The 23,044-nt window shown below is 41.8% G+C and overlaps 1 protein-coding gene across 1 annotated transcript in view; it reads left to right on the forward strand.

Annotated features, from left to right (window-relative positions):
* LOC128981445 (uncharacterized) overlaps nucleotides 1-23,044 on the forward strand; it is a 56,317-nt gene that overhangs the window by 28,302 nt on the left and 4,971 nt on the right. Inside the window, exons 17-34 of the mRNA XM_054400233.1 lie at nucleotides 878-985; nucleotides 2,203-2,394; nucleotides 3,188-3,354; nucleotides 4,676-4,862; nucleotides 5,784-5,985; nucleotides 7,752-7,923; nucleotides 9,649-9,708; nucleotides 10,338-10,421; nucleotides 13,089-13,161; nucleotides 13,964-14,100; nucleotides 14,507-14,638; nucleotides 18,005-18,077; nucleotides 18,296-18,462; nucleotides 18,565-18,645; nucleotides 19,357-19,394; nucleotides 20,286-20,421; nucleotides 21,100-21,236; nucleotides 22,292-22,514. Coding sequence (XP_054256208.1) covers nucleotides 878-985; nucleotides 2,203-2,394; nucleotides 3,188-3,354; nucleotides 4,676-4,862; nucleotides 5,784-5,985; nucleotides 7,752-7,923; nucleotides 9,649-9,708; nucleotides 10,338-10,421; nucleotides 13,089-13,161; nucleotides 13,964-14,100; nucleotides 14,507-14,638; nucleotides 18,005-18,077; nucleotides 18,296-18,462; nucleotides 18,565-18,645; nucleotides 19,357-19,394; nucleotides 20,286-20,421; nucleotides 21,100-21,236; nucleotides 22,292-22,514 — 2,369 coding nt within the window. The remainder of the gene's footprint in view (nucleotides 1-877; nucleotides 986-2,202; nucleotides 2,395-3,187; nucleotides 3,355-4,675; nucleotides 4,863-5,783; nucleotides 5,986-7,751; nucleotides 7,924-9,648; nucleotides 9,709-10,337; nucleotides 10,422-13,088; nucleotides 13,162-13,963; nucleotides 14,101-14,506; nucleotides 14,639-18,004; nucleotides 18,078-18,295; nucleotides 18,463-18,564; nucleotides 18,646-19,356; nucleotides 19,395-20,285; nucleotides 20,422-21,099; nucleotides 21,237-22,291; nucleotides 22,515-23,044) is intronic.

Below are 23,044 nucleotides of genomic sequence, written 5' to 3' on the forward strand. Positions count from 1 at the left end.
GAGGAATCAGAATCACTGGCAGATGGACACAGAACAGTGAAAGTCTGGTTCCAGTCATCTCTTCTTACACTTGTGTTGCTTAGAAGCTCCTTGTTTTCAGCAGACATGCTGTGATATTAAACAGTCCATAATCCCAAAGAGTATCTTTAAAATGTTACCACTTGGACTGGCCCTTTTCACCTGGTCTACTGATGACAAATTAATTTTCTACACACTGTGATGCTGTGCAGGTTTCTGTGCCCCACTGATTAAGAAGTCCAATTAGAAGACATATTTAAGTTTGCCACACCAGATGAAATGGTTGCATTGTGCTTTGTAAACAAAGCCACCAGTGCTTCTCTGGGGAGGCAGGGAAGGGCAATCCTGGATGGAACAAAGAGTGAACAGTGGAACAGGACCCCACTGCCTCTATGATCTTTTGCATGCTGTGGTGTGAGATGATCTCTTACAAACCAATGGCTGAAGAGCAAGTTCATCTTGCTGTGAAACATTTCAGGGTGTCTGAAAGCTGACCAGAGCAGGAAAAGATAGGTTGGAGTAAGCAAGGCAGGGATGGAAAGGATGTTTTGGTGATGTCTGTGTTATCTGGGCTCTTATTTCACTTCTCAAGTGAGCATTTTTTCTTCTTTACTTCCCTTTCATTCTCTTCTCCCTTTACTGTGTGGCAGAGCCATGCAGTACTGCAGGTGCAGAACTGACAACAGTTCTGCAACAACCTGAACCAATGCCATAGGAAGTTAAGGGAAATTTAACAGCCCAGAAGTTTAGAAATATTTTAATTAAGCTCATTCAATAATTAATCCATGAGGTCAAAACCGAAGGAAAACAGCAATCCCATGTTAGAACATGTCTTTGTGTTCACTAATTCCTTTTACAGGCATGTGGAGCAGTATATTTTCTGTGAATCTATTACAAATATGGGGACTGTCCCACAGTTCAGAGGATTTCTGGAAGAGATGGACACAAGACAGAATAGAAGAAGTTGGTGAGAAATTATTAAGCCTTTCATTTATGGTCATTTATTCTTCTAGATAACTTTCAGCATCATGTTGTCAAACATGTTGAAACTAGCATCAGAGTATCCCATGGCAGGGGGGTTGGAACTAGATGAAACTTGAGGACCCTTCCAAACCTAACAATTCTATGATTCTGTGATCTTCCTAAGAAGTAGAGACTTCCCTGCCCATTGTAAAGACAAAGAGGAGGAGAGTAATTAGGGGTTTAATCACACATTTCTCTGGAAGTGTTTTGGTTTTGCCTATTCTTACTCAGCCACACAGAACCAAGAACCAATGACAGGGAATAAAGTTATTTTTACTGACTGTACAGAGAATAGACCTGAATATCAATTGGTTAATCAATATATCCTGATGTTTTACTTTATTACTGAGCACAGTAATTACTGCATTGGATTCATCCTGACATAAAGACAAACAAGACCCAGAGGGTATTTTCTGAAGCAATACAGAAATCATGAGTTTATTGCTAAACCACCTAGTAAGATAGTAACTATAATTGCAGTCATCCTGAAAATAAAGAAATGCATCTGTGCAATCATGGAAACCACCAAGTCTCTGCTGCTGTACTGTCAGCTACTTGGTCCAGCAAAGCAGGTTGTGATTTCAGGAAACCACACCTTGTGCCATTTTCACTGCCATGTGCTGCCATGTAGCCACTCTGAAAGTAACTGTGGCCAGCCTGTAGTTTCCAAATATGAATGTATGTATGCCCCAGGTTTTCCTGGGATGCTCTTGTTCTACTGATTAATCATATACTTATGTAACCATGAGTGATTACCAGGTAGAAACTGCCACTGTTGCAGTAGACCCCATGATGCCATGTTGTTGTCCATCTGACTGAATGGGAGCATAGGTTTCCACCCCATTTTCTACATCTTTGCCTGTAATTCATGGTATCTTCCTGTGAGGATATGTAACTTTCTTCCTGGTGGGACATTCTCCAAATTGCTTGGTTCCTTTAAGGTGTCTTCTCTCCAAGACCAAAGACTGCTTCTGGTCTTAGGGCCAAAGCTTAAGACCATCAACTTTGTCAAGCAACCACTCCCATCTCTCAGAACAGGATTTGTGCATTTAGTGAATCATCCCAGAACAACCCTTGAAGATCTCCTGTACATGAGGACAAGCAGAAACAAACATCAACTAATAAACACCAATGTTCACCAATGTTTCATTCCTCTTCTAGATGAAGACCCTGTGCTGCCTACAAGACCCCATGAGCTGAAGACTCGGATGTACACTCCTCCTGGCCCCCTGTCCAATGCCCTTCGGGGAGCACTGACTGACCGCTTCTCCGTAGCCCAGCACCACAATTTCCTGAAAGGCTACCAGCTGCATAACAACTACATGGAGAATGACCACTTCTGTCGATGGAAAGGTGCTGGGGAGTAATACTTTAACAAGCAGCGTTTTCAAGTGGTTTTAGGGTGGGGAATTTAGGAAAGAACCCTGTCAGGGGAAAGGAAAGAACCCTTGGCAGGGGAAAAAAAAATATCTCCTGAAGGAACATTTCTTTTCTGAGTGGAGAGAGGAGACTAAGGTTTCAGTGCTGCCAGTTACTTAAGACTGGTTTTAAATGCAAATACGGGTTTATGTGCTTTAGCTGAGATCGATGGGGTCCAGACTAAAAGGGTAGCTGGGTAGCAGGCAGAAATAAATTAAAAGCATCAAAGAACAGAGAGAACATGGGAGAAAGCTTAATTTGTCAAGATTGTGCTGTCAACTTCAGATGCAACTGCAATATCCCAGACAATAAGACACATAAGAGAAAGCTGGAGAAGAATGGCAGCCTGCAGTGCAGAGGGGACTGAGGGGAGGCATAGATCCAGATGTAAAAAGCGATGGGAGTATTTTGTTCTCCAGGTCAATGATGGACAAAAGGTGAAGCAACAATTGAAAGAGAGCAAGGCAGATTCAAACTAAATATTAGAAATAGCTTACTGATGCTGCTGAGCATAACAAGTAACTGGAATACGTTGCCTGGAATCGCAACCCAGAAGAATTTTCAGAATGGAAACTTAGATTTTGAAGTCTCTCCCACACATATTTGACAATCCAGTCGTGTGGCAATTATGTTAAACCAAGCCTCCGGGATAGTTAGTTCCACCTTGCATTTCTTTTCCCAATACTTACGGAGCTTTTCTTATTCCAAGAAATATTTTTCCTTTCAGACACTGTGTTAGACTCACGTCCCAACCAGCTGATGCAAAACTCTGATCACCTGGGCATGATAGATGCTGGATTTTTCATCAATACCAGCAGTGCACCACTTTTAAGACCACAGAGGAAAGTGGATGTCATCATATATTTAAGTTATACTACTGGATCACACACATTGGTGAGGAGAATCTTGTTACCTTGTGTTGCCTCTACGTTTGCTTGTAAATGTCCAGCCTGTAACACCTAAAACCAACTATTTCAGCTGTTCAGTTTTTAACTACTGCATTCCCCTACGTTTTTCACTGTAATGATTAATACTATTCCTATTTCTTCCTGCTACTCCTGGAATCTCTCTTACTTCTTTACAAACATGTTGAATTATTCAAGAGGACATTAACATGGTCTCTTCCAGAATGATGGGAAGAGCCTCTTCTGCTTTATGCTGAATCAAGCAGGTTTCCCTACCCTGCACAGGAATATGCATAAAGATGAGGAAGCAATCTCTCCCAGCTTAAGATAGAATATAAAAGGGGTTAAGTGGATAGTCAGATGTAGATAAATTCTGGGCTGATAAATAAGATGCTACCAGGAAACTTCAATGACAAGCATCTTCCTGCAGAAACTGCAGTTTCATAAAGTGAATTAATTGCCTATAAAGCCTTGTAGAGGAGAAGTTTGGGTCTTTATATCTCAGAAACTGCGGTTAGTTTGAAACTCACTATTAAGCATCTTGGCTTGTTAAGTTGGGATCATTTTTTTGTGACTGAGAAGAGCTGTGCTATTGTTAATAAGCTGTGTGCTGCATGAGACATACATGTAATGAAGTTTCATATTAGCCTCAAAGATTGTCTAATTTAATGAAGAATACCTGCTGCAGTTTTAAGCACTGTAGTAGAAACTGTTTCCTATTTGTTAGTGTGCACTGTTAGATGGTGTAGAGTAAATAACACAATACCTAGTAGGACATGATATAGCATTAAATATTCCAGGGAAAAGGTACAGCATAGCCTAGTGCTTCAGACCTTCAGAGTAAAATATCAATCTCAGTTAACATCGTGCCATAATGCCTGCACAGGCAGAGACATCATTGCCCAGTCAGACTTAATTTTCTTAACTCTTGGCTTCCAAGCATGGAATAAGTTACCTTAAATGTTTTTTAAACCATGATTTTCTTTTGTGAATAATTTTATACAATATATTAAACACAGGTTCTTTCATTTACTAAAACTACACCCTTTACCCTAAACTTCTGCAAATTGCTTTCATGCCTTTTCTAAAAAGCAGCATCCTGGATGAATTCTCTTACTCTGAGATTGTGTTCACAGCTTGTGATGAGAATTCCAGTTCCTACGTATGGTAGTTATGTGTAGAGTAACCTTTGATAAGAAGGAACTCACCCTATGGATCTGAGTCACTGAAGGTTAATAGTAGATAACAGTCTGGGGGCTCTAAGACAACCAAGTTAAATTCCAATGCTGACCATTTCTGTGATACTCCAGACTCTAGATAAGGCGTGCAAATACTACTCAGAGCAGAAAATCCCATTTCCCAAAATTTCTTTGACTGATGAAGATAAGAAAAACCTGAAGGAATGCTACGTCTTCCAAGATTCAGATATACCAGGATGTCCAATTGTGATTTTTCTTCCCCTTGTGAATGACACCTTCCAAGAGTACAAAGCACCTGGTAAGTTACAAGTCGTGGTAAAACATTAAACAAAAGACCCCACTACCTGTTTCCCTTACTCAGACAGACCCTTTTTCTCTGTTGCTGGTTGTCTTTGCCAGCTGGGTTCATAGAAGAGCACTTCAGCTAATTAAACTTCTTTTCCCCATCACTGCCAAAGCTACTACATTCATTCATGTCATCCTTGTGGCACTAAGGGGACAGACATGGCCTTTGTCCTCTGGATGGTGCTTACCTTCATCTCACTCCCATTTGTAGCACAAAGTGTTGCTAGTTAATTGTAAAAGCTATTTCCTGGGAAAAGTATAGCTCTCACAGATTATTTTCCCCTGCATATATTGTCTGTCGTCCAGGGATTTCGTTTTGTGCTTGAGGAGGCGTAGTGCCATGTATGAATGATGGTGAAGCAAGAACCTAGCTTACAGGATCAACTTCTGCAATGTCAAGATCAGTGCATCTTCTTTTGGTACAGCATCAGCCCAGGAGTTGTTTTGGTCACTGTGCTCTGCTCAGGGCCTGTCATGCTTTTTTCTGCCATGTGGACCTGTTTTGTGTTTCTCTCCTTTACTGCCAGTTGCTAAGATGCATTTGCTTTGCTCCTTGGTAGCAGACCTGCAGTGTACTGGCAGTGACTATTAGAGTGACCTTTCAAGCTGATGTCTTTCACTGATTCATGGCATTAATGAGGCAGATGTTGATGAACAAGCTGTAGATGAGCATTACACCATCCCTCACTTCTTTCTACTTCAGGCACACAATGTTCTCTTGAGTAGGGACGGGGATATATGACCTGCAATATTTGTGCATTTAAACCCTAAGAATTTTCTTCTGAAGCAAAGTGCCTCTTTGGGCTGTTGTGGACAGCTTGTTATCAACTCAGATATATACCAGGTTACAGCATCAACTTCTCTTCTTCTCCAGGTGTCAAGCGTTGCTGCTCAGAGATGGAGGGAGGACAACTCGACCTGACCAGTCGCTGTTCCCCATACTGCATGTTTGCGGTCAGGTACACGGATGAGAACTACCAGCGGCTGCTCAACCTCAGTGAATACAACATCCTGAACAACTCACAGATGATTATGCAGGCTTTGCAGACAGCAATCCAAAGGAGAAGGCAAAACATGTGCTAATCAGGTGCTCAGCTGCACCTATCTTCTCAGAGGAGTTTTTCAAGCTCTAGGATGCATAAGGGACACAGCTTTTGAACACTGGCCATTCTGCACTACAGAAAGAAGCAACCCCAGATTGCTCAGTGTTTGTTGGTTTGTTTTCCATTCACAAGAAGTGGCCTCTACAGGCAAAAACATTGCCTGGGAATTTTTTACCTATATTTGGTTTCCTAAATTAAGGTTGTCTGTAGAAGACTTTTTACCTAAAATCCTTATTAGATTTTAAAAATAGAGTTGTTTTAAACTTAACTTATTCTTATATACGACAGATAGGAAAATAACTTTTTACTACCATAATGCTGCAGTAATACATCCCAAGTAACATAACTTCAGGCCATAAAAAGGGAGTAAAACCTTCTGCTCCCTACAATTCTTCTTTGTGGATGTGGTACATCTAGCCCTGGAAAAAGAAGAAAACCTGAGGCACAAGTGGAAGCTGACATTGGATCCCTGGGTCAACTCTGTTTTGCAAGTGTCCTGAAGAGCAGCTGCAGAGGATGGAAATGTAAGAGGGGAAAGTGTATGCACACAGCCAGCCCCATCAATCTCATCCACCTCCTGGGCTCTCTTGGGCTGTGAATGAATCATCCTTACATGGGAAGGAGCCGCTTAGAAGGAAGTGGCGTAAAATATTTCACCTAATAAAGTCTTCTAAAGTGAAAGGTGTAATTTGGACACATATAAATTTCCTTTGAATTTATGTCACTTTTGATTGTATTGTGTTGAGACAGTATATAAACAACCCAACATTTTATTTTAAGATTTCAAACTAAAACACCCTGAAATTTTTATTCCCCAGATCTCACATTAAATTCTGCTTCTCAAAAATAAAAAAATGCTTGCAATGAAAATATTTTGCTTTCTCGAGAGAATGAAAAAGTCATTGTTTTACTCAGTGCAACTTGTTTAAATAGTTTAGGACATAAGCTCCTCACCAGAAATGATTATTTCAAGGTCAGGTTGGACAGGGTTCTGAGCAATCTAATCTAGTTAAAGATGTCACTGCCTCTGGCAGGGGGGTTGGACTAGGTGGCCTTTAAGGGTCCCTTCCAACCCAAACCATTCCATGATTTGTTTAGTTCTGCCTGTTCAAACCATGCAGATTAGCAGGAGTTAGTAGAAGGCAACAACTAAGACCATCTTAAAGCAATCCGAACAGATCCTTCATGGGATCTAGCACAAAACCACCAATAACGTATGTGTTTGTTTTCTTTTCAGAAAAACAAAAAGAAAGCAAAACAAAAGAAAAAAAACCCTATCAACTAGATATCATAATCTGGGGCTAAAATAAACCAGGGAAAATGGTTGGGCAAGTTGAAACATTTCATGTTAGTATTTTACCAAATGTCTTTGCTTTGAAACATAGCTAATTTTTAACAGACTGCCTACCTCGTCGGCCCAGGGAACCCCACCTGAAAAAACAGGTTTCATTCACAGCCAAACAACCTGTTTGCCTTGATGCAAAATGACACTCTGAAGATTTCCATTTTGGCAAGAAACAACAACAAATTACCTTTACAAATTGATCCACAGTGACATTTTTTGCCAACACTTTGGTCGTTTAATGATGTCAAACCAAATGTTACTTTTTTTTTTAAGTACGACTGTAGCCAAATTTTGAAGCCTAGAGATCAGAGCATAAATATTAGCATTTGAAACTTTGAAGGTTTTTAAGTAGTATGAACTTCCGCTAGTTTTTTTTTTTAATTTTCTATAGTAGGTTCACTAGTCATAATCAGAAATATGGTGCTATGTGCTCTGCATATAACCCCTGGGTATTGCCTCCATTTGAACCTGAAATCCCTGGTGTGAAAGATGAAACAGTTTTTGACCATAAACTCATGCCACCTCCAGCTCCGGAGAAATGTTATTTACATGCAAATATTTCATGTGTAAAAAAAAAATAGACAATAAAGGCTTGTTCACAAAATAGAAATTCTGCCTTTCTCCACATCTTCAGGCATTTCAGTAACATATTCACAGTGTGCTCTTTGTTCCAGGAAAACAAAACTATCGTTATCTTTGCAAAGAGTGTAACAGAGATTTGCTGTGAGCATCATGGATAGAGGAAGGTCTCAGAGAAATGCAGGGGTACAAAGTTGGCCATGGTCCCTCTCTCAAGGGCTGTCTCTAATGTGGGCTGTAAATGTAATTCATGAAAATGAGAGCTTTTTGATCACTGGCACTGTGGGAGTGACAGCCTCAGAGCTCCAGTCCTGGTGGACAGCCTGATTTATAACTTAACCTTTCAAGGAGATGTTGCAATAAAGTATTGCCTTTAACCCTGACTGAAAGGTGCTGATGTTGCCAAGGGCTGTGACCTAATGAAAAGTGCATTTCATCAAGCTACAGTACTGCAGCTGGCACATGGAGGAAGAATGCCATGTGTGTAGACACAACCCTTCACAGAGTTGTGAAATAACATAGCTTATGGCAAAAATTTATTCTACCAAGTTGACCATGGTGACTGTTGATATTATTTTGCACAGGAATGCACAAAGGGTAACTGTGCTGGCTGGTAGCAGTATTGGATGAGTATGATTTCTTGAGGGAATGGGTAATTTTTGCTTATAGACAATGTACCAGAAGAGCAAGAAGGCCAAAGGATTCCCTTCCCTCAGAGATTTTGATGTGTTATGATCTGCTGAAGCTACAGCAGTTTGTGGCTGCCCTTTCTAATCTGTTCAAGTGAGCTGGGATCTGTACCATTTTCAATGGCATAGGGGGCAGCTGGGTGCTTGCAGGGGCAGGTATCCTGCTGTGGCTTCACAGGTCTGCCAAGATCAGTGCAGAAGGAGATGCGTGGTTGGTGCTGAGCTTTGCCTCTGGCTGGAAGGGATCAGACACTAGTCCTTAAATAGATCTAGATTACAGCCAGTCAGTCTGAGCTGGAAAGCGGTGTGGGAATACTCGTGGAGGGTGGAGCTAAGGAAAGTCATGTCTGCAGAATTCTTCATCTAAATGAAAATAATAATGATGAGCGATAGGAAAAGAGGGGAAAAGAATACAATTACTTGAGGAGAGACCCAGCCCTCTGGGACCAAAGCTGTGCAGACACAAACCACAGTAGGAGCGTGTCTGCTCTACACACCAAGACCTAGGATGGCAGGAACGTGGTACAGAAAGCCTTAAAATGATTTGGCAGGAATTGGTGTAGCCTGAGAACAATACTTTTGTCCCTCTTTGATTTTCATCAGCTGCTTTCTCCTGTCTGCTTACTGTCACAGATAACCTAAATCCAGTTAATGTCCTGTCACTGCACCTTATTGCAGAGTATGTATTTCTGCAGGGTTTGAGGTCTTGCTCTGTGAAAAGTTGAGTGCTCAGATAAAAGGGCATCCTTCTCTTTCCATTAGTTATAAACCTGCCTTTGGCCACTATATAGAAAAGTGACTCAAACAGCATACTTCCACCTATAGGCAAAGGTATTTTTTCCTCCTTACTGGACCACAGGATTCAGCTTCCTACTGTAAGAAAATGGGAGGGGAATAGCTGGGTTTAATCAGGCAGAGGTGGGGCTCTGAGTCAGTTTATAAAATACTTGCTCACCTGTATACGAGACATTTAAACTATTGGTGTCTGTGGAAGCTGGGAGATGTGAAATTGCATTGCTGCAGGTAACACTGGACTTCTACATGACAGTGACAGCAATGGAGCAAGGTGGCATTTTATCTCAGGTAAGAAGTCTAGGATCTCAGCTGATTTTGCTGCACATAGTGCAAAGATGATTCTACTTTTCTGACCTACCACTGACTATAAACGACTGCACAGGATGAAGAAGTCAGAGCTTCAAGAGCTCATTATTGAGATTTAAAAAATTATAGCAAACTATAGGAAAGAGGTGAAAACTACTTGGGGAGTAGGAATTTATTTACAAAGGCAACACGTGGTGTATTTTGGCGTTTCTTCATTTTAGAGACAGAACATATGCAACCTCAAACTAAGTATTAAATCATACGGAGGTGTGCTTCAAGTGGATGGTTAATGACAGGGTGTTGTTTACAGGAGACAGGTTTGCTATTCCTTTAACAGCCAGGGCTAGGACCTGCCTTCCCTCCCTGTGTGTCATGCAAAGGGTGGGCCTTACCTGGCTGCTGTGCCTGTGCTCAGGTTTACTGGGGCAAGCACAAGACGGGCAGCAGCACTGGGCACAGCTGGAAACACCTAAACCTGCCACAGCTCCATGGAGGGCACTGACCACAGGCTGCCCTACACAGCTGCTCTGCAGTTCTCAGCTCCTGACGAGGGCTGCTTGTGAGAGACAGGATGTTTCCTCCAGTGGTAACGCTGGCCCTTCTTGTTGCAGGAGCTGATTCCTCAAACCACTCAGCCAGGAGAAGGAATTATGCTGCTGAATCCTGATGGGGAAGAGTGGACTCCTACTACAAAGGTACTGCAAAGGAAAATTTAAAAAGAGAACTGTAAAAGGGACCTTCCTACTGGGTGGAGCCTGGGTGAGGACAGATAGGGTTCAGCATCTGGCAAACAGCCTAATTAGATGCCGTAACCCATCCAGCTCCTTTCCTGAAACATTGCCCTGCTTATCATTTTGATCACTTCACTTACACAGTCTTGCTTCATGGTGAAGTCCTGGTACTGTGTTTTGTCCTTGGCACATGAGAAGTTAATCCTGTTTTAACAAGACTAACATGTTTAAAAGGACGAGTATTAACAGGCTTTCTACCACACATCTCTTGCTAAAACATAAGGGCAAATTTACTGCCAGTGTAGGTAGTAATAGCTGTGAAATTGTGCCACTTACTCCTACAAAGAGTATGACACAATCTTGAAGAGGATTTTCAACACTTGATTTCCTGGATTAGTCCTCTGGCCTCTCCAAAAAACTAACAGTTTTCCAGGAGACTTCAGATACATTGTATGAAACCTTTCTTACAGGAAACAAGAGAACAAGGTATGCAGAAAAAGTGTTTTGTCTTATTTTGTTTTTATTTTGTTCTCTCTAGTTTGAGGCTATTTAACAATAATTAGGAACTTTCCATTGTTCTATTTCAAGCTAAATTAAGCTGTTGAACAAGTGTTGTGATTACAGTTTAAGGAATAGCCAACCCTTTCTGTTGAATAGTTGAACAGAAAACCCAAATATGAGGAAATATGCCCTAAGATGCAACTCTCTGTACTGCAAAGGTCCTGGCAAATTCAAAAGCAAAACACAAACCTCTTAAATTTTTTAGGCAGGACTCACATGGCTGATGGGATTTTGGCCATTTGTAATTTATCTCTCTATGATGTCTAAGCCAAGGCTCCCTAGTTATGGCAGGGCATATCTTCATGCCTGACTACTTTGTTCAGTCTGCACTCTTCCTTTGGTGTTTTGGCATTGCCAGAAGACATGAAGGTGGCTCCAGGGGACCAATCCCTGAAACTGAGTTGAGCCCTTCCAGGGAAGCCTAGCACCAGTTATTGGCTCTGTAATTGATGACCACTTTCTACCTCTACCTGCCTCATTTATGTGTCTTAGGAGTTAGGTTTTAGACATGAATACAAGTGCCTTTGATGGATAAGATATCCTTCACTGCCCTTTGAACTCTAGCTGTGTTTGACATCCTTGGTTTGCACATCCAGTCACCTGCTGAACAGGTGTTGTAGTGCCTTTTCCTAGAACAGGGTGATTTGCTTACTGGGAGGCTAATTTTACCTGCTTCTTCATTAACCTGCTTGCTAATTGCCCCAAATATCAACAATATACATTCATGAACCCTAGCTACACTGGGCTGCACTCAAGTTAAACACTATCAGATGTCACACAGATGTATATTCCTTTTAAATTGTATATTTGCTTTTTATGGAGGGTAAGCACAGCACATTATTAACAAGGAACATTCCAAATTGTTTTGCTCAGACAGGCCAAGCAGAGCAGAAGTCCTGCTCTCCTTTCCCACAGTACCTATGTCACACATCCAATTGATGAGGTCAGTGCCATGCTAATGCCACTTCAGGACTGGCAAAGATCTCTTTATAATAATTTTTCAGTATAGGTAGAGTGAGCAGATGCCATCACTACCTGCCCCTGTCCCTGTAGCTGCACTAAATTTCTTTTGTATTTTAGAACAAAATATTCCTGCTGATTTATATTCAAATGTATTTTGTCTTTTTCCCCTTCCCATGACTGTAGAAATTAAAGGCCAGGTGGAAATTGAGATTAAAGTATTTATTCCTTTATTTAATTTTAAAAGTAGAAGGGATATGGACTCATGTTTAAGTTCTGATGTGAGACCAGAAGAGCGATATCACAGAATCGATAAGGTTGGAAAAGGACCTCAGGGATCATCAAAGTCCAAATCAAGTCAAGCATGAGGCCAAAGGAAAGACAAAGGGGACAAATAAGAGCTTTCTGAACATCTTATGTAAAACAGTGCAAAGATAATCCAGAGATGAAGAGTTTACATGGTTGAAAACTGGAGAAAAACTTCTCACAAGAAAATGCCAGTGGCATGCTCAGCTCGAGGGGGTCAGTTAGGTCCCTGCAAATGAAAACCACACACAGAGTGAGCGGTGTGGTGGCAGGGCAGGGCAGTGATCTCTCCCTCTGGTATTAAAAGCACTGTGGGGATCAGGCCAGCAGTTAACTCAGAAGAGTACTGTACATTTAAAAGAGCAGGAATATGAGAAAATCATATCCCATAGCCCAGGAAACTAAACATGTGCAATGACTGGAGGTGCTTCCTGGAACAGTACTTTTGTCACTTGCAAAAAGCCTAAGGCAGCTTTCCATTTTTGCCTTGGAAATTTAACAAGTAAATCTGCTCCCAAGGTGAGTTTCAATCTTACTGCTTTGTGCAGCTAGAGTTTAGTTAGACAGCAAATAAATTATCTGTGATAGTACAAATGCACATACTGTGCTATAAAAGTAGGGAAGACTTTCAGTCTAGTATTTGATTTGGGTACTAGAAGGAGACTATTCTATTGTCCATTTCATATCCAAATAGAAAAACTCAGCTAAGTTGTTAATGATTTGTATGTTTCTCTGTCTTGATCATTTCTATCTACCTTTACTATTCATCCCTGTCTTCTATGGTTTTTTTTGCATGTCCTGCAGACAGAGTCATCTCTGTGTTACTTACTGACTGTAAGAGTCATAAGAGCAAGAAATATTCACCAGGCAGATGTCTGTAAGTATCTGTAGTGCTCTGTATGGTCCTCTTAACTTTTCATGGGGTTCTAGGTATCCCTGCTCCAAGAAAATAGCTCTCTAGAATTCTTCTGTGAATGAACAAAGTCCTCTCACTGGCTTCGTGGTTCCAGCAATGAACATCATACAGTGCTCCTCTTTGCATTAGCCCTGCTCTGTGCAGAAGTAACTCTATAAGGTCGCAGCTGTACCTGTTGCAAATATTTCTCTACATCTCCCAAGGGAATATGGAGAGCTGCTGTAGTCTGTTGAAAACAAGAAATGCAGACAGATGTCCTGTGTTCTCCTCTGGAGTATATTTATATAAAAAGGACATGGACTGGTTGGGGTACTGGTGCAAATATCACAGAATCACAGAATGCTAGGGGTTGGAAAGGACCTCCAGAGATCAAGTCCAACCCCCCTGCCAAGCAGGACCACTTAGGGTAGGTCACACAGGAATGTGTCCAGGTGGGCTTTGAAGATCTCTAGAGAAGGAGACTCTACAACCTCTTTGGGAAGCCTGTCCCAGTGCTCCAAATATCAAAAAAGGAGTAGCCATGTCTCAGATTTATCTTATGCTCAAAGCTTTCTCAAGGCTAAGTAATCCAAACAATCACATTCAATCAGAGAAAAATCGTGTCCCTCTTCTTTCTCCTTAGTGCCTACTTACTTAACTGTAATGCTTTTGTTAGACTAAACTGTCATTGTGTATCACAGTGTCTGTAAGCAAAGCTTCATGTTCAATTCATTCTTCTAGAGCAAATCCTCATTTTGACGTGTTTGTGTTTCTTAATGTGCAGTAAGCCAGACTGACTGCTACGTGAGCCTGTGGCTTCCAACTGCTTCAGCTGACAGATTTCAGACTAAAACCATCAAGAACTGCAAAGATCCAGTCTGGAATGAAACTTTCTACTTCAGGATCCAGAGTCAGGTTAAGGTACTGAATTGGAACTTCCCTGTTAATGATAGCTTTGGCAACAAATGCCAGGATTTTTCCTTTGGCAAAGAGGACATAAGTAGTTTTTGTCAAGAAGCAGGGAAAGATGAAGAAAGATGTGGGAAATAACACATATCCTTAAGAAGGTTTTTCATGCCATGAAAGACAAATGTATCTTTCAGCCATGTAGAATATGACCTTTGAGATGTTTGAGATTTTCTCTCATTCCTTCTTGTAGGCAGATAACTACACAGAGCTGATTTTCCCTCCACCTCCTTCCCTTCTTGCTCTTATTCTTTATGTCCTCCCACTTCTCACAACAGCTGACGGAAACAGTTGTCCCCCAGGCTGCCCTGCTTTGAATGAAACCTGACACATTCCTAAAGTCCTTTCTTTCCCTTCCCAGAATGTCCTGGAGCTGGCACTCTATGATAAAGACGTGGTTACTCAAGATGACCATCTCTTTACAGTGTACTTTGATATAGCCAAACTTTCCCTGGGAGAGCAAGTCTTCATGCACTTCAAGTGCGATTCACAGGTGAGCTCTGAAATAAGAAAGGGAAGAATGCGTTTGTCTGCTTGTCTAAAACGTTACCTGCAAAGTCTTTCCTCTTTTCCCCCTAGCCTAGCCTCATAAAAGGGTTTTGTCTTTCGCTCTGACTTGGAGAACCCTCTTCACACTAGGATCTGTAGGCATACTGATGGTTTTGGTGTTGGCAATAGAGGCTTCAGATGACTTTAGGTCACATTGCTAAGCCTGCCCCCCTCAAGGATCAAGAAGTGTGTCCAAGCCAGTACCTGATGCTTTTTGTCATAACTTGTTACTAAACCTAGCAATTAGGAAGTAATCGTTTTTAATCAGAACCAAGTATCAGACCAAACTAGTTGCTAATGATGGATTGTGGCACAGGTGTTTAAATAAGGTGTCTAAGTCATGCCACTCTGCTTGGCAACAAAAAATATTCTTGTTTTGAATCCTAAAATCATAGAATGGTTTCTAGATAATCACAGAAGATTATCTAGTTCGAACCCCCCTGCCATGGGGAGGGACAAATGTCCAGGAAGGCTCTGTTAGTTATACATGCCACCACTTGCTATATCCTGTCTGTCCCTGTCCTTTCCAAGTTACCTACCAATCTCTAGCACATCACTGCACCATTCAGTTGATTAATTACCTTATCTACACATGCCTAAACTCCATTCTGCAGTTCTCTATCTTGCAATGCCTTATTTGAACACTTCCTTCTCTGCAAAATACCAGAGGAGCAGTGTGTAGACTTCCTCCGGCCCTTGGTAAAGTAGAGATACTTGGCTAGTTGTAAGCCAGCTCATTACTGTCTGGGTGCTTACAGGTGCCATATCCAAGCCTTTCATCATGGCATTTGCACAGCTACAGTAGTTAGAGCTCATACTCCCCTGACCTTTGTAATCGGTTTTTATCCTATCTTAACAACTTTTTAGTATCTTTAATGGAATAGGTAATTGGAGCAACTAAGCAGCATGCAGCACAGTCTCACTTCTCTGTTCATCACCCTTTTTGTCCTCACCTTTTTCTCTTTCCTATGCTTTCTTCCTCCTATGGATTATACTCTCCTCCACCTCTCAGACCAGGTTTTAAAGCCAGATTTTCCTCTACCCCGGTGCCCTCAACACGTTGCCAAGAAAAGCTGTTGAGCTCTTCCACAGCTGCTTTCCCCTCATTATGTCACCATTTCCTCTCCTTACACCAGCAAGCTTGGGCTGCTCCTCTCAGCAGACCTTCTTTCTCTTTTCAGGCAGACTTGGTATGAAACAGCACCTCTGTCTGGGTCTGTCCCTTGTGTCCTAGCAGGAGCAGACAGCTACTTTCTGTGTTAAAAACTGCTATTGCAGCCATCCAGAATCTTCCTATCCATAAAGGAATCTTGAGGCACAGATGTGAGGTGGGGGATGCTTCTATTTCAAATGCTCTGCCAGTCACAAGTAGTCCATGTCTATATCTATTGTGGGGAGTGAGAACTTGCATTATGAGAACTGACAACAGACTAGTGCCAAAAACCATTTATCTTTTATTATCTTCCAGAGACAAGAGGAGCTAGAGATGGGATTTTCATTGGATAATATGTGAGTAAACACGAAATGCAACATAATCTGCAGCAAAAAGAAACTGCAGTTCAGAGGCATGAAATAAACTAATTGCCAGAGTGAATCATTCCTTGATGATACCAGTGGTATCATCATATGAGATGTGTAACAAAGTGGTTCATGCCAGAATGGCCTCCCATGAACTTCAGGCAGACAGGAAGAACAGCCTAAAACCTTTTCTTTGTGTAAAGAATACTATTTAAGATCAGAATACTGTGACTGCTCTTTGTTATGCACTTCCCTCTAAAGCCAAACATGGAACAGCACATTGGATTTCTGATCTAGAGCCATTTTTGCAGTTTGAAAACCAACCAAACAAAAAAGATTCTGTGCAACCATCTGCAGCCTCAGCTTAGGGCTCAATACAAAATCACTGCACTGTTTTGCCCCACAGTACCTTTTTTTTTTTGTCTGCTAAGCCTCAGGACCAGACAAGCCAGTCGGATGACAATTGCACCTTGTACAGTGAGAAAATTTCTACTGTGTGTCTCCTGGGACTTTTCTTTCAAATTCAATACACAGCTAAAAATAAGCAAGACAAAACAATCAAAAGAAGGATGTGGCTCATTAATCATACTGTAATTACACTGAGTTATTTAAAATGTATTTTTCTTTCTGTTTCCTAGTTCAGGCCCTCCTGAAACCATCATTACTAATGGAGTGCTAGTGGTGAGTGTTATGTTCTGTCATCTGTCTTGTCCTGTTCCCAGACTTGCTTCACTTGACTCACAGTCATCAGGCAGACATACCCTCTGACTGGGCAAAACCAGCACTGAAACACGGAGATTTCCCACTTCACCATTTGCCTCATGATGAGGCTGGCACTGGAGCAGTGGGGAGATCCCCATGCTAGTGTCTATCAGGTGTTGCAAAGACAACACATGGGTGTGGTTTAGGTCTGAGTAATCAGCAGTGAAGTCTCCCTTGGACATTACTCCTCTTGAATTCCTGTACTGCCAAAGTGATAGAGTTTGTTTTGTCCCTGGTCCTCACCATTCCATCTGTTCATAGCTATACTTTTTACACAGGGACTTACTGACCATGCCATTTGCTGTTTTATTAGCTTTAGTTCCTCCTTATTTCTGTTTAAATCATAGAATGGTTTGGGTCGGGAGGAACCTTAAAGATCATCTACTTCCACCCTTGCTCCACCATGGACAGGGACCTCCCACTAGACCAGGATGCTCAAGACCTCATCCAACCTGGCCTTGAACATCTCCAGCAAGGGGGTGTCCATGATCCTCCCTGGGCAACATGTTCCAGTGTCTCATTAGCCTTATTGTAAAGAATTTCTTTCTGATATCTAGTCTAAATCTACCTTCCTCAAACTAAATCCATTCCCTCTTGTCCTGTCACTACAAGCCCTTGTAAAAAGTCCCTTCTCAGCTTTCCTGTAGGCCCTCTTCAGGTACTGGAAGGTCCCTAGAAAGTCTCCTTGGAGTCTTCTCCAGGCTGAACAATCAGTCCTCTGCATCTCTGTCAGGATCCTGGGAGAGCTGTTTTTCACTTTAGCCTCTATTTTCACCCTTCTGCAAGCCCTGCTCATCTGCACTGCACACCCAGCCTTGCCCTAGGTGCATTCAGTTTCTCAGAGAGTCCTATTGTCCCAGCCAGTATCTGAAATTGAGGTCGTGGTTGAGAGAAAACATTTTCATTAGGACAAAGTGCACTGCCTGTATGGAATTCACATCAGCATCAGTAGGAGCTTTGACTAGGAAACTGAATCTCAGACTGGCAAACTCCCTTCCATGAGATAGTTCATCATTTGTGTCTCTCACAGTCTCGCAAAATCTGCTGCTTGGAAGTCCAGGTGGTTGAGAAGAAGAAGAAAAAGGAGAAGAAATCTTTTTCAAGTAAGGTTATTTCTCCATCAGCTGTTTTAAAACCATGATGTGCTAATATTATGAAGGCAATTAGCTTAATGTAAGAATGAAAAAAAACAACAACAACAACAAAAAAACCACAAACCAACAAATACAAAACATGACTAGAGCTTATGATAAACTCTGTAAGAACCTTTGTTTTCAATTTTGATAAGGAAACTGTGTCTGATTTTGTGTCGCTTCCTTAGAGAAAGGATTCTCCTTTAAAGTGCAAGGCTCCTATGAGGGCACCCAAGATGTTATGCTGGGTTCTGACCTGATCTTCAACTCCTCCTCTGCTAAATTCCACTATGCCAGATACAAGCAGCCAGTGCTGGACGTCACACTACCAGGGAAGAAACAGCCTTCCTCCTTTGTACGTAATGGCATGTAAAGTAGCATGGGCCAGATACAGTAGCATACATTTGCATTGTGGAAGCAGAGTAACAGTCCTTTCAACATATTTGTATTTTTTCAGCACTCCCATATGCATGATGCAGGCTCTCCAAATGTAGAACTTCATTCCCTACCAAGTGGAAAAAACATGATCTTAGCAGAGGTGAGTACCTGCTCTTTGGTGGGTGAGGTTGAGAAACCTGAGTGTGAAAGTCTGTAATCCCTTGGTGATTACCAGGGTGCTTTCTAATGACAAAAGCCTGCAGGCACAGTATAACAGTGGCAGGTCTTTAGGTGATAAAGCCAGGCTGGGCCTTATTCTGTTTGAATAGGTAAGGAAATTTGGGGATCTTATTACTCCATCCTGATCCTACTTCATGGAAGCTCTCCCTTTCTCCTTCTCACACACCTGTGGGTCACCTACTAACTGAGATAGCACCAGTCTCTTGCTGATGCTGAGCATGCTTTGCAAAACAATACAACAATAGCATATAGTATGAAAGGATCATGGCTGTTGTGAGACCTAAGCTACAGAAAGGGAGAAGCAAATGCTGCTGTGTAGCATAATAGTTTGGCTGCAGACTGGCTGGTTGCCTGAGGGAGATGAGTAAAGTACACATTATCACTTTCCTGTGTAAACAGCAGTTGTCCTCAGACATTGCACTCACAAGAAAAATTTGGGAATTACTGAACAAGCTCCCTGACAATAAACCACTGCAATTAAGTTCCATTCACTTCTGGATTATTCATTGCTCCTGATTTGTACTCACATTGCTAGGATGGCACAAGCTAAAATTCCCCCCTGGGGCTGCAGGTGAGGAGGAGAGCTAAAACAGGTTGCTATGATAGCAGTGTTTGTGTTCTTGCTTTCCAGGATAAAGGATTTGATTTATACGCAAAGGCAGAAGACTGGTAAGAGACTTACCCATTCTTGGAGACTAACTCATCCTTAGCTGAACTCATCTCACCCTCTTTACTGGAGAGGAGACACTCTCAGTAGACAGTAGGTTGTGTGGCCAAGTGATGTGGAATTCACATGAGCTGGAAGCCAACTATGTGTGTAAAACTAGCAGCATGCATAGATAATTCATATGGAGACAGGAACAATAAGAAAGATGCACAAAAAAAAAAAAGAAATAATGTTACAAGTCAGTTACAGTAGTTAGTGTTATGCTCTGCACAGTCTTTAACCCTTTCTCTCACACCGTGTAAGAGCGCAGCTGATCACCTAGTGCTGCTGTCATGAAGTAGGTGAGCTTGCTGCCTACTTCAGGACAAATGTGGGAAGCTTTTCCCACAGCTCTCAGTGCAGGCTAAAGTAGGAGAGAAAGGCTTAAAAATTATCTGCAGGAGTGTCTTCACCATACATTTTCTTCTGATAATTCCTTAAAAAGTCAGCAGTCCCTCTTTCTATCATTCTTTCCTAGAATCATAGAATCATTTTGGTTATCACTAAACCTTGTCCCTAAGTGCTGCAACTACACATCCTTTAAATACCTCCAGGAATGCTGACTCCACCACTTTGCTGGGAAGCCTGCTCCAGAGCTAGACAACCCTTTCTGTGAAGAAATTTTTCCTACTATCCAAACTAAACGAGCCCTAGCACAGCTCAAGGCCATTTCCTCTTGTCCTATCTGTTGTTACAATGTCATGCAGCATTGTAACAACCTGCTGGGTGTGCAGCAAAAGGTCCTCCTGTAAATGCAGTGCTTTGTGGATCTGTTTTTTTCTTTGTATTGGAAACTCTGGGCTTGTCTATCAATAGTGAAATAGAATATTCTTTTGTCCTGATCTCTGTTCCAGCCCAGACCACCTTGATGTGCGTTTAGGGTTTGACCTCTGCAGGCAGGAGCAAGATTTTCTGCACAAAAGACAGAAGTATGTTGCTCCTGCTCTGAAGAAGGTACTGCAGCTGGACCAGGATCTGCTGGAAAATGAGGTTGGTAGGGCAAACACTCAAAAGCATCTAATGAGTTTGCAACAGTGGGGGCATAACAGCATAATATGAGCTCTCTTTTTCTTCATGGTTAATTTTTCTTCTGGTCTTTCCTTTATCTTTAAAATTATGTACACTTCCAACACTGCCCCGTAGCTCTAATCTCACCCTGCCATTTGTGTCCTTTGCAGCTGCTCTTCTGAGTTTTGACTTTTCTCCTGTTGCACTTTCATTGCTAACCAGGCTAGATATTCCTTATATAGAACTGGTTTCTACCAGAGTCTTTACCCTATGATTTTATTATCCTTGTTGATAAATCTTTACCTTTTCTTTGAGATGTGAGATTTCGTTTTAATTCCTGCCTTTAAAACTGATTGTTTCTCTCTTGGTTTGTCTCTTTTGGTTTGAATTAACAGTTTTTATTTTTTTTCCCCCATTTGTGTGGAACACATTGGAGACTGGTGCCAGTTACCTAAGCAAAAACTGTCATTACTTTTATTTCTAATCTCCTTTAAAAACTATAATGGTAGTTATGTTCCAGCAGAAATCATTTGGAAAGAAGTTTGTGTCCTGGCACATGTCGTGGTGTCAGGCTTTGTCTAGCAGGAAGTCTCTGCTGAGAGCCCCAGTCAGCTGCAATACACTGTCTGACGCCAGCTCTTTCTGTCCTGCATTGCACAGACCCCAGTGGTGGCCATCATGACTACAGGAGGAGGAATGAGATCTTTGACTGCGCTGTATGGCAGTCTGCAGGGGCTCAAGAAACTCAATGTCTTGGACTGTGCCATGTACCTGACTGGCTTGTCTGGTACTACATGGTAGGTTGGACTGGGCAGCTCTTGAGTAGAGTCTTCCTGATGACACCTGTGTGCAGAGTAGGCTGGGCCTGACATGTGGTAGCGTATCTATGATAGCTTCTCAGCAGTCCAGTTTTTTTTGATCTTTTCTCAAAACTGATTGTCTTTTCATGAGGAAAAGTCATGTAATTTGCAACAACACGGGACAGCAATGTGTCCTTGTGGCTAAGAGGGCAAATGGTATCCTGGAATGCATTAAGAGGTGTGTCCAGCAGATCAAGAAAGGTTCTCCTCCCCCTCTACTCTGACCTGGAGTATTGGATCCAGTTTTAGGCTCCCCAGTTCAAGATGGACAGGGATCTACTGGAGAGAGTCCAATGGAGGACTACCAGGATGATTAAGGGACTGAAGCACTGCCTTATGAGGAGAGGCTGAGACACCTGGGGCTTCTTAGTCTGGAGAAGTCTAAGAAGAGAAGAGAGGGGATTTAATAAATGTTTATAAATATCTGGGGGCTGAGTGTCAAGAGGGAGGGGACAGGCTCTGCTCAGTTGCACCCAGTGACAGGACAAGGGGTAATGGATATAAACTACAGCACAGGAGATTCCACCTCAACATGAGGAGGAACTTCGCTGTGAGGGTCACAGAGCACTGGAACAGGCTGCCCAGAGAGGCTGTGGAGTCTTCTTCTCTGGAGACTTTCAAGCCCCATCTGGATGCATTCCTGTGCAACCTGCACTAGATTCTATGGTCTTGTTCTGGCTGGGGTGTTGCACTCGATCTTCAGAGGTCCCTTCCAACACCTAACATCCTCTGATCCTGTGATTCCATGAACATGAAAACAAGTGTTTCTCTAAGAAGAGCTCATGCAAAATCACTCAAGCCATTTTGACAGGGAGAATGTCTGTAACTTCAAAGGGAATGTGATGATTCCTTAGGGAACTGATGGCACAAAACTTTCACTTAATTTCAAATAAAGTTTAAATAGAAGCATGAAACATATCTATTGCTGACTTCAAGCCTTGGTGTGTTTTTTTTTTTTTTTTCCCTCTTCAATATATATTTCTTCTTCCTAGGACCATGTCAAACTTGTACAGAGATGCTGACTGGTCACTAAAGGATCTCGACAAGCAAATCAGTGAGGCTCGAAAACATATGACAAAATGCAAAATAAATTCCCTTTCCTTGGATTATTTGAAGTACTACAAAAAGCAGCTGTGCCAACGGAAAAGAGAGGGCCGCAAAACATCTTTTATAGATCTCTGGGGGCTTGTCCTGGAATCTTTGTTGCATGATGGGGTACAGTATGTCATAAAGCAGCAGCACTTACAGTGGTTTAAAATGTTCTGAAAATTAATTCCTGGAAAATATTTTCCTTTTTGTTCTGAGAAGAAGTAGTTTGTTACCAGATTGTGTGTATGCAACAAACAGCTGTTCCCCAAACGTTTCATGGCAGACTTTTGGATATCCAACCATGGTGGAAAACAGCATTTTTGCTTGTGAGATTTGGGATACCTTTCTCTGAGAAAATTCCAAAATTAACATTTGGGGGCGGGGGAGGGGGGGGAAGAATTAAGATGTCTTTTATTTAGGAATAGCAAAATTACAGACATTATCTTAATGCCCATCAGAGTCCACAAACAAACCTGCAGACTTCTGAAATATGTGAGAGGTCTTACATAAGCTTGCAGCAGAATGCATTAAGCTGGGTTGTACCAGCAGTTTGCTTTCTGCTGTTCATCATTTCCTTTCATTTTCATCCTACTGGGTCAACAAATAATCTGGCATCAGATTGGCTGCCTGCAGATATTTCAGTAACAAAATGATTA

The sequence above is a fragment of the Indicator indicator genome, chromosome 4, assembly GCF_027791375.1.
Source record: "Indicator indicator isolate 239-I01 chromosome 4, UM_Iind_1.1, whole genome shotgun sequence".
NCBI classification, from domain to species: Eukaryota; Metazoa; Chordata; class Aves; order Piciformes; family Indicatoridae; genus Indicator; species Indicator indicator.